General features: G+C 49.5%; 4 protein-coding genes across 4 annotated transcripts; 3 read left to right on the forward strand and 1 right to left on the reverse strand.

Moving 5' to 3' along the window:
- Positions 1-1,346: 1,346 nt before the first annotated feature.
- Positions 1,347-3,134, forward strand: ALT_4640 (dihydrolipoyl dehydrogenase; the record flags this gene model as incomplete). Its single annotated transcript, XM_033556751.1, has 4 exons — positions 1,347-1,488; positions 1,584-1,660; positions 1,741-2,223; positions 2,295-3,134. The coding sequence occupies 4 exons, from the start codon at positions 1,347-1,349 to the stop codon at positions 3,132-3,134; spliced, it is 1,542 nt and encodes a 513-aa protein (XP_033412642.1).
- Positions 3,135-3,824: 690 nt separating this feature from the next.
- On the forward strand, positions 3,825-4,286 carry ALT_4641 (MGMT family protein; the record flags this gene model as incomplete). Its single annotated transcript, XM_033556752.1, has 1 exon — positions 3,825-4,286. One exon carries the CDS (start codon positions 3,825-3,827, stop codon positions 4,284-4,286), a length of 462 nt encoding a protein of 153 aa, XP_033412643.1.
- Positions 4,287-5,362: 1,076 nt separating this feature from the next.
- Positions 5,363-5,961, forward strand: ALT_4642 (uncharacterized protein; the record flags this gene model as incomplete). Its single annotated transcript, XM_033556753.1, has 2 exons — positions 5,363-5,456; positions 5,513-5,961. 2 exons carry the CDS (start codon positions 5,363-5,365, stop codon positions 5,959-5,961), a joined length of 543 nt encoding a protein of 180 aa, XP_033412644.1.
- A 3,199-nt stretch (positions 5,962-9,160) lies between these two features.
- ALT_4643 (C2H2-type zinc finger protein) lies at positions 9,161-9,911 on the reverse strand (the record flags this gene model as incomplete). Its single annotated transcript, XM_033556754.1, has 3 exons — positions 9,161-9,404; positions 9,473-9,804; positions 9,867-9,911. The coding sequence occupies 3 exons, from the start codon at positions 9,909-9,911 to the stop codon at positions 9,161-9,163; spliced, it is 621 nt and encodes a 206-aa protein (XP_033412645.1).
- Positions 9,912-10,889: the final 978 nt, after the last annotated feature.

A 10,889-nucleotide genomic window follows, 5' to 3' on the forward strand; every position in this document is an offset into this window, starting at 1 on the left:
AGATTCAAGACAGCCCATAATGAAACTTCACAGCGAGACTACTCCAGCACTAAGTCTAGAACAAGGGTTATACGAGGATTCATTCGGCTACGGACTACAGATCTCCATGCCACATTTATGGATCGATCTTACCAGACTTGGAGCAGTTAAACATGACCGTGGCCCAGTCCTGACTGATCTTTTCCGCATGCTAACCACCTTCTTTTTGTGTCCAATGGCTCACAGGTGTGCAGTCAGTCTGAAGCTCCGATCCGATAACGTTTGTAACGGTTGCTAAATGATGCCTCGACATCTGTGGTCGCACGCGAATCTTAAATGTGCTGAGTAGGACCTACACCGTAAAGGTGGATATATTGTGAGGGCAGGGAGCTCGAGCAGTTCGTCCGCCTTACCAATCTCTGGTTCAAGATGCTATGATTGCCCTGCTTCATCCTTGGAGGTGAGGATTTCTGGTTACTTACCCCCCCTGGATATATTCTCCATCTGCGAGAGCTGGCGCTTAGAGCCTGGACTTGCCTCTTGAGGGGTTCGAAATCATAACAGTAGGCAGATATTGAGCCTGGATGACTACACTCTTCGACGAACCTGGAGAATGACCGTATATCATGCACGCTGCCTCTGAACGCCGACGGTAGCCATTACTTTTCGTTACCCGCGGAAACCAACGTAATATCGAGGATGATACGTCTCTTCTGAGGATCTGACGGCAGACAACCATTTGCAAGCATATTATTGAGCTTGTTTCCCTTGAAGTAGATGATCATCGGCGACGGCCGACGCTTTCGACCACCTGAGTCTGAGGTATCGTGGTGGTGGTGATGCTTTTCCGCAGGCTTAAAAGAGACCTTATCCACCTTTACCGCTGACGAGTGTGGAATAGTCCGTTCCGGTATACTGCATTACCGATCTGATGTCGACTTCAGCACCACCATACCTTAGTTTCCCGTCTACCTTACAGATGTGATCATTGGCAGTATTTCCTAGCCATGGACATCTGCGCTATTAAAAAGCATACTATGTGGCTTGCCCATAGATGTCCATGAAGTCTTAATTATCAAGCATCACTAGCCGGCAATATGGAATTAGATAGCCGATTTGACCCGATGCTCACTGGTCCGGATGATTACATACGCGACGAATACCGTATCAATACCGGCCCGCCAGCTTTTGCTGCTAGAACCTCAAGAAAGCTTTCCTCGTCCCAACATCCTTTTCCCTATACTATTAGCCTACCATCCCCAATTGTTGCCCTTCCATTCCTCCCCAGTTTCTTGATCTGGAGGATTGGCTATCTCTTTTAATCTCCCTTATACCTGGTATTTTTTCTCCTCTACATTCAGCACAAAATGTTCCGGAGTATGTTGCCGCGGGCGACACCGCGGGCTGCCCTCCGCACCTCCGGCCCTCAGCCTGTCCCTTCTAGCTTCGTTGCTGCTCCTTCTTTGTCCGTATATGGACGCTTCAGACGCGGCTATGCTTCTGAAACTGGTAAGTGATTGATTGTTCCCTGGGGCTTCCGTGAGACGGTGCCTGCGCTTCCGAAGAAAGGGCAGCGGCTGATTGTTGGAATTCCAATATAACAGAGCACGATGTGGTTATCATTGGTGGTGGTGTCGCTGGTTACGTCGCTGCTATCAAGGCCGGTCAAGAAGGTCTGAAGGTGAGTTTTGACACTTTCTGAATGTGAATTCGCTTTGCGCATTTTTGACCCCTTTGCTAACATCTATCGATCTTGCGTAGACCGCTTGTATCGAAAAGCGTGGACGTCTCGGTGGTACTTGCCTGAACGTCGGCTGCATTCCCTCGAAATCCCTGCTTAACAACTCCCACCTCTACCACCAGATCCTCCATGACACAAAAAAGCGCGGTATTGAGGTCGGTGATGTCAAGTTGAACCTCGAGCAGATGATGAAGGCCAAGGACACCTCCGTGGATGGTCTCACAAAAGGTATCGAATTCCTGTTCAAGAAGAACGGCGTCGACTACATCAAGGGTACCGGTGCTTTTGTCGACCCGAACACCGTCAAGGTGAACCTGCTCGATGGTGGTGAACAGACTCTGCGCGGAAAGAACATTCTCATTGCCACCGGAAGTGAGGCCACTCCTTTCCCTGGCCTGAACATTGATGAGAAGAGAATCATCACCAGCACCGGCGCTCTTTCCCTGAAGGAGGTCCCCAAGAAGATGGTTGTCATTGGCGGTGGTATCATTGGCTTGGAGATGGTACGTGAACCTGATGACGAAAATTCGGACGACTTTGAATTTTCCTCGTACTGATTGGGTCTGAAACACAGGCTTCCGTTTGGTCCCGTCTCGGTGCCGAAGTTACCGTTGTTGAATTCCTTGGCCAGATTGGTGGACCTGGTATGGACGCCGACATCGCCAAGCAGGCCCAGAAGATTTTGCAGAAGCAGGGTATCAAGTTCAAGACCAACACCAAGGTCACCAAGGGTGATGACAGCGGCGAGACCGTCAAGCTGAGCGTTGAGGCCGCCAAGGGTGGAAAGGAGGAGACTCTGGATGCTGATGTTGTTTTGGTTGCCATCGGCCGCAGACCCTACACCGAAGGACTGGGTCTGGAGAACATTGGAATTGACAAGGATGAGAGAGGCCGCCTTGTGATCGACCAGGAGTACCGCACCAAGCTTCCCCACATCCGTGTCATCGGTGACTGCACCTTCGGTCCCATGCTTGCCCACAAGGCCGAGGAAGAGGCCGTTGCTGCTGTCGAGTACATTAAGAAGGGTCACGGCCACGTCAACTACGCTGCCATCCCCAGCGTCATGTACACCCACCCCGAAGTCGCCTGGGTTGGCCAGAACGAGGCCGAGGTCAAGGCCGCTGGCATCAAGTACCGCGTCGGTACCTTCCCCTTCAGCGCCAACTCTCGTGCCAAGACCAACCTCGACACTGAGGGCCAGGTTAAGTTCATCGCCGATGCTGAGACCGACCGCATTCTCGGTGTCCACATCATCGGTCCCAACGCTGGTGAGATGATTGCCGAGGCCACTCTGGCCGTTGAATACGGCGCTTCTTGCGAGGATATTGCCCGCACATGCCACGCTCACCCTACCCTGGCCGAGGCCTTCAAGGAGGCTGCCATGGCCACTTACTCCAAGGCCATCCACTTCTAAACCCCCTGAATCCTCTTGCTCCGCCGCCCTGTATTTTCTCCTCTAGCCTAGCCACGCTAGCGAACCACATGTAGCATTTCGCCTTATTATATTTCCTATGTTGGTTGTGTTGTCTACTAGAGAATTTATGACGAAAAGACATATCATCATAGCTCCTATTGTCCATTGAGATAAGAGTCGACTTCCATAAATGTTCGAGTAAGGTCACGTGACAGCTCTCTCAGGTCAGGGCAGCACTTTTGATGTCTTGACATACCATTATGAGCCCAAGCTTCAGGGTGATGTAAAAGTACCTTCAGGCTTTGCAGCAGATTTTATTTTTATATCTGCTGAACTCCTTCAGTGGGCTCATTGCAATGAGCGTCATTTCGGCACCTTTGCAGTAGCTCGTATCGTGACTCAACTGGAGGACTCTGATTTGCTACATTGAGAGCAACATCTTCAGCAACCAAACAGTCTCATATAAACCGGGTCGCGTAACCATTTGCTCTCTTCTTAAACTACATGACTATCCAGGACAACTAGCGTAAGTGAGTCTCGACGTTCAAAGATGGAGTTTCTTATTAATAAAACATATAGGTCATTGGCTGAACACTTAAATCTATCTCTACAAGAGATCAAATCTCTGTTATACATTACTTGCAAAAGAGAGCCTGGTGGTTCATATTGCCTAATCCCCCAACAATAAATATGGCATCTCTCACGAAAACCAAACAATCACCCTCCAAACTCACACCAACACTCCCCACACAAGAATGCTTATCCCTCTCCCCCAAAACCAAGAAATTCCTTCACCGCATCTCTCTGCACCCAACCCTAACCCCTTACCGCCGCCGCGTCTACCGCACCCTCCTCTCCGTGCCGGAAGGCCGCTGGACCACTTACTCGGCGCTCGCGACTCATCTAGGTTCCAGCGCACGGGCCGTGGGGAATGCAATGCGCACGAACCCGTTTGCGCCGGAGGTGCCCTGTCATCGGGTGCTGGCGACGAATGGGACGTTAGGGGGTTATAAGGGGGAGTGGATCTTGGGTGGGAAGTATCAGGTTGAGAAGAGGCGGTTGTTGGAGGGGGAGGGAGTGGTGTTTGATGAGGGTGGAAGGGCGCAGGGGGAGTGCTTTCGGGGGTTTGTGGATTTGGGGAGCGGGAAGTAGGTCAGGTCTGGTGAATGTTTGTTTGGGGTCTGATGCTGATGGTGAAGATAGTTGAGTTTATTGAATGATTTCGACAGGGACTGTGAATACTTTGTCATTGCTGAGTGAATAGATATTCATTCTCTAACCTTGATCGGATGTCTGTTCAGCGTAGTCAACCTCGGCTCCTTCTCATGTTGACTTTCCGGCTATCTGTTCTGGCGTCAGCCATCATGTACGGCTCCTATATTTATGCAATGAACATGACCCAGTATTCATGCATCGATCAGCAATCAAGTATCGCCGGTGAGCAACAAGATTGACAACTTCGGTGATGAGTGACGGGAATGCTCTATAGAATATGGAAAGTACGTTGACCCCTTTCCCTCTATAGCTTGACTATGTTCTAACCCACGAAGGAGACAGGCAGGGGTCCCAGTTGCTCGCTCAGAATGGGTGATCGATGTCGCATCTTGAGGCCCAAACAGAGGATGGCAGAGAGTACGACATCTTCTACCTGCAGAACAGGGTACCGGATGGTAAAACTGGTATATCCACCCCAATGGAATAAGCGAAGGGAATCACCCTTCCTCCCAGAATGGCTGGGGAATGAGGTTCTACATTGAAAACCGCGACTGGGAGAGCTACTACACTGATTGCTAAAGCTGATCCTTCGAGCAATGCTGCCGCTCTTGCGGAACCAAGCCCTCATACATGAACTGAAGGCAATTATCTGGACGATGTTTCCTGCCGAGCATGTGTGTATGCTGCGGCTTACTTTCACGGAGCGCGGCGCTCATCGAGGACTATGTTAATTGTCGTGCTATCATGGACCTAAGATGCTCATAGTCGGTAAATGCAGCGGCGATTGTGCAGAAACGGTTACATATCGGCTGTACAGTCGAAGCATTCGAGAAATATATCCTTCTCCCCTCGGTGGCACCAGCCTACGGACGGTGTTAGCTGAGCTAATGATCCGCCGCACGTTGCTTTCCCCAATCCCATTCGACTCAATGGTTATAATCGGCACGGTATCGCCACCCTGAAGGAACATGGAAGAGCGTTATTGACCAAGCCATTTTACACATTGATACAGAATGTGTGGGCAGTCCTTATCATACACAATGGAAGTCCCATCTCTGTGGGAGGTTCCGGAGATTGCTGAATATCTCAATGAAGACAGAACTGCAGGTAAGCATCCCAGCTGTGAGGCAATAACAGTAACTTATGACTAACTATCATTTAAGCCTGCAGAGAAGTAATAGGTCTCATTAAGAGCCTATTCTGGTTTGGCTGGTACGACGACATTGCTGAAGCTATTGATGACCCCGCATTCACTATCCATGATGAGGTGGATTCATTCCCGCAGGGGCAAATATCACCTATGACCCTAGGCCTCGCAGCTCCATACTTGGAGTCTGATATTGCTGTTCCTGTGTTCTCCGCGGGCATGCCCCATACAATCTCTCTAAGATCAGTTCATAATTGCTTACTATCAAGAACAAACATCAAGAGCGGTTCCAATGAGACTATAAAGCCCCTTCACCTGGCCTGGCGGCATCGCGACACCTTAACAGAAACGAACCGATACAACGTTGGCGGCAAGAGGAACCGGCATGATAGCATCCGTGTTGAGACAACAAGACGCCTTATTGCCGAAGGCGAACGCGCTGCGAAAGATGATCAAAATTGGTAATACAACTCCCGCTTGCAGGGCACGGCGCGGGAAGAGAGGATGGAGCCGGTCCAAGTAACCAGGTTCAAGTCTGAGAAAATATGGCATAATGGGCTACCATTCTGGAGCCCCATTGACCTCCTGGGTTTGCTTCTATCGTCTCTAGGCCCGGAACCGGCTGGTAGTCGGAGTCGTTTCCTCTGATGCAGTCTTGCATGTTCTGTATTCAATATGGCCATCAGCCAAGCCAGCACGGAGGGCCGAACAAATGGCTAATGCTCAACTTGATCACTGTGTCTTTGTGAGACCCCTGTATGTCCTTAAGAGCTGCTTTGTTTTGCTCCGTCTATCTTGGTCGCGCTAACCTGCAGTGTAAGGTCGATGAAGCATCGGAATCCGCTACTCCCTCTCACTCCTCGAAGCCGATTACTCCTGCGAAAAAGAAGGTCCCTCATGTTGTGCTCTCTTCTCCTGTCGATAAACCCAATCAGTCCCCGGGGGTAGTGACACGTTCTCGGGGAAAACTATCGGGTTTCTTCAATCCTCCTGCGTTCGCCAAAGGTGGTACTCCGTCCTCGAAGGACGACGATGGTACACCGAGTTCTTCGAAAGCAGACAAGAGTAAGGCGGTTGATCTTCGCCCACACGGATTCTTTCGAGCTGATGAGTTTGGGGTAGTTTCGTTCCTCCATCAGCGTACTCCGGAATAGCACCTACTCATCATTGTCCTTGCGTGGTGCTAGAACGCAATGCATCGCTCCAACATCTCGGGCTTGATGTTCCGACAAAGATAGCAAATTCAAGTTATTGAACTGTTCGAAGTCCCGCTATTTTACGAGGATGGACGCAGTGTAATCCAGCCTGGGAGAATGAATTTGAGACAGGCTCAATAGTTCTTGAACAGTGATGGCGCCAAGATAATATTGAGAGCTTCGGTGTTGATGCAATACCAAATATTGCAAAAGAGGAGCTTCAGAAACGGCATGATGCTGTTTGCAATTTGGCCGCTTGACTAATGCGATGGTATGCAGAAACTGGATATTGAGGTCTATTGGCAGACAAACCAAGGGCATGCCATTGACGGGAATGTTCTGATCATGAAACAACAAGCATTGCACGAACATCTCGGGTTACTCCAGAAGAGAAGGAATGACATCCGTCACCTTATTAACGGAAACACAACCGTCCAATCTGGCGACAGGCTCACTCTAGAGACTGCTCTTGATGGGATTTTCCATGATTCACCCTGGCCAAGCTCTCTAACATATAGGACATAAAACTGTTCTTTCTCTCTACTCCATCCGGAGAGTAGTCTCCTGAGGCAACTGAGAGAATCGACAGATATGAACGCCACAATCGGCCTGATGAAACCATCTTAAAGACGTTGAATTGCTCCAGTGGCACTTCCGGCAGTCCGTGCTAGCGAACATGAAGGGGGCTGGCGAACCCATCTTCGAACACGGCTTACTCGTTAGTGCAAAACGAACCTGTGCATCTCTACCTTGAGTTTACTGACCTGGCAGCTAAGGAAGATACGCGTATTCTCCTTTTCCTTCCATGGTGGCCTTAGCTACCAGCTCTAGTTGCATTCCAACATAAACTGGCCGCCGTTGCAGAGAGAGAATATCAAGGCCGCATAAATTGGCACGCAAAGCTTCCACACGAAGACCTGATTCCTAACAAGTTCATCTGCTTCCAGGACGTGAGATATTTGAAGAGGCGGATATCAACTCAAATGATGATGTTGTCTGGGGCATACTCAGAACTTTCAGCTACTTCAGCGGCAGCTGAGTACCGGAGCAGCAACCTTGAAAGATCAAGAGTCTGCTGGTATGGTTCGTGAGAACCATATCCGACGCAGGGGGCGCTATTAAAGACAAAGCAACGCTGGTAGTGTCTCGCAAACTTCTGGAAAAGTACAGAACTGTACACTTGGCTGCTTACAGTGCCTTGGTAATGATTACTCGACCAAGCTCGCAATAAACGTCGCCAAAGCAACATGAGGCTGTAGCTAAACTACAACACCTACACAAGGTACAGAGTCTAACACCCAAACACCATGACTTCTCACGACTGGGTCTCGTATTCGGCGCCCTCACTTGAGGGCCTTAGTAGGTTGTGAGCATGTGCAGCTCAAACTTGGCCGCATCCTCAACTTGACAGTCACTCAACTGGATGACTATGTCCAGGGCTTGGAGATACCCAAATATTCAAGGTCTTGCCAGACTTTTGAAGAGGAGGAAAGCCATTTATACAGTGACTCTTTCCCACAACTCCAAATACTTCTCGCCACAGTGCAACCACCAGGCCTACGAACAGGCACACTAGGGATTAACTCAGGAGCTACAGAAAGTCCAGCTTCTCCGGCCTTATTGAAGCCATTCTCTGAAATCGAGAAGCTGGGAAGGCTCCCGAATGAACCGCCCTAGATGGCTAATTCCTTCTATTACAGGAAATCCCAGGAATTGAATACATCCTCCAAAAGTAGCCGGCAGCGGACTCTGCGCGAGCTGCCGGACACGAGACACCGCAGCTCAATCCCTGTTGATATGTTACACACAAAAAGGCACAGCTACTGAACCGTATGCCAGAATGAGCATATCATAGATCTGGTCTGTTCCTCCGCGAGTAGATTCAAGTTATGTTCTATGTCTTGCTAGGGTGACACTAATCGTTTTCAAAGAGGGGTTCCCTTTTCGCTGGTTCTCAATTGACGGGCTTGTAATCATCGAGCATATATATCTTATTGTATTTCAGTAATATGATCAAGTGCATCGATCTATAAATCCAAAATATGAACATCGTAAGAGATATGTATAAATGAAACATAGTACAACAAGTCAAATCCATGAAAGCAGCCATTCGCCATCCAGTCTACCATGAATTCACAAACAGAAAGAAATAAATCATCACACATAGTAGCCTTGACATATCCCTTCGATCTGTTCTGTCGTCCAGGGCAGGAAACAACGCACAACTGTAATGAAGAAACATATGCCTTGACCTGTCTCCGAACGCCTCTATACCTCATGTTCGTTGCATCGTCAAACCAACAAATGTAAAATAAGAGAATAACATCGAAAGGAAAAGCAAAGTAGCGAAAAGTAAACCAAAGGATGCTAGAAAGCAAGAAACTGGAATGGAGAATCAGTAGAATCGTACATGTCTAAACCAGCATCAATCATGAAGATGAACATGAACATAGAGAGAGAAGAAAAGGTCAGGCAGACGCCTTCGGAACTCGCTTCGTCATCCGGCGTTTTGGCAGATCCATGTGATGGGATGAACGAAGATGCTCAATGAGATGGTCTCGCCGCGGGAAGCCATTGCGATCCTTCCGCGGGCAGTGCTCCACGGGGCAATCCTGGTAGACCGGGTAGTGGACACTGGTCTGGTGCCGTTTGAGGTCAGCGGAGCGGGTGAAGGCCTTTCCACAGTCTTCGCACGCATAGGGTTTGGATGACCTGAAGGTTCAGAGTTAGTTAGGTGTTGGATCCAGTCAAGGGAGCATACCACAAAACGGGATGCCTACTTGGAGGACTCGGAAGAGGAAGCGCTGGTGCTCAGCGAGTAATGTGTGAGCAACGATTCTTCGAAGCTCGGAGTGAATGGAAACTGGGTCTCGTAGGACGAGGAGTAGGATGGGATGGGGACGCTGTAGGAGGTGTTCAAAGCGTAGAGGTCTGGGACGCTGGTAGCGTTATAGGGACTTGGCGGCGAGAACTCGTAGACCGAGTCGAAAGGATGACTGAGAGGGATTTCGAGCTCGTTTCCGCCGGGGAAGACGTCTGCAAAGCTGAAGGACTGAGCAGAGTGTGGGCTTGGGGACTGCTCCATGGGGGTGGATGAAGGGAGAGTTGAGTTCTGGGAGTAAACAAGCAAATTAGTTTAAATTGTTGTAGTAAACGAGTTCAGACCGTAGTTACCACTGTGAACCGAGGGTAGAGTCTGTCGTTCATTCGAGAGTACATGATGATCGAAGAGTGTAGGTGTAGACGAAGATGAAACAAAAGAAAAGGGTCTGGAAGTTCTTATAATGATAATTAAGACAGCAAGAAGAAGCCGAACGCGACAGCCATGAAATCAACTGGTCGCACGTGCACCAAGTTCTGGATTTCTCCTAATCGATGGCCTAGCGGACATCGCGGCGGGCTATACATTGAGTATTTAAGAGAGACTTCAAATGAGTTCGAACCAGTCATGGGCGACGTCACCTGAACGAGGAATCAAGGTACCTGATTTGATCCAATGGATGGGCTGGGGTAAGCGAAGACGAGAGGAGAGACGGCCTGAGAGTCGATTCCCAATGATCCAACCTGACCAAGTTATTTGGCTAATCTGCTAGTTTTATCATCGCGACACTCAGCCACTATCGAGCGCGACAGTGATTGGAGGGACTGCTGCGGGAGAGTGAAGCGGTCGATCATCACCAGGCAAGAACCCTGCTTAGCGTTGGCGCCAGAAGACTCGGGGAACAATGGAAACTTCTTTGGCCCTTCTAGCGTCAAACGCGGGTGCTTCTTGGGATTTCCCCTGCGGTGGGATTGACAGTTGTGATTGGAGAAAGTGGACGGGGATGAATAGCCCACACCATCCGACTGCAGTCGGAAACACGATGAGGACGATGATAGGTGTGATCATATAATGCCGACATCATCGTTCTACTGACTAGATAGTCGGTATGCGTTCATTCACATGAATGTGCTGTGGAGCCGCTGCTGAGTTTCTGTTTGGCCGTGAGGCTTCCGAGATACCTACTGTGGTAGACCTGTACTCCGTGGTTCGTACAATCTGCCCCATTTTCAGTAAGCTGATTGCCTTGGTTACTGGGTTAGTTTGACTTGCGGATCATCTGCGATGAAGGCATCGACATTGTGTGATTTTGATTCGCTGAGAGACTCACCGGGAAGGCACTGGTACTAGTCAGTACCTCTTGGACAAAAGTATCT

This window comes from Aspergillus lentulus (assembly GCF_001445615.1).
Source record: "Aspergillus lentulus DNA, contig: Alt08, strain: IFM 54703, whole genome shotgun sequence".
In the NCBI taxonomy this organism is placed as follows: domain Eukaryota; kingdom Fungi; phylum Ascomycota; class Eurotiomycetes; order Eurotiales; family Aspergillaceae; genus Aspergillus; species Aspergillus lentulus.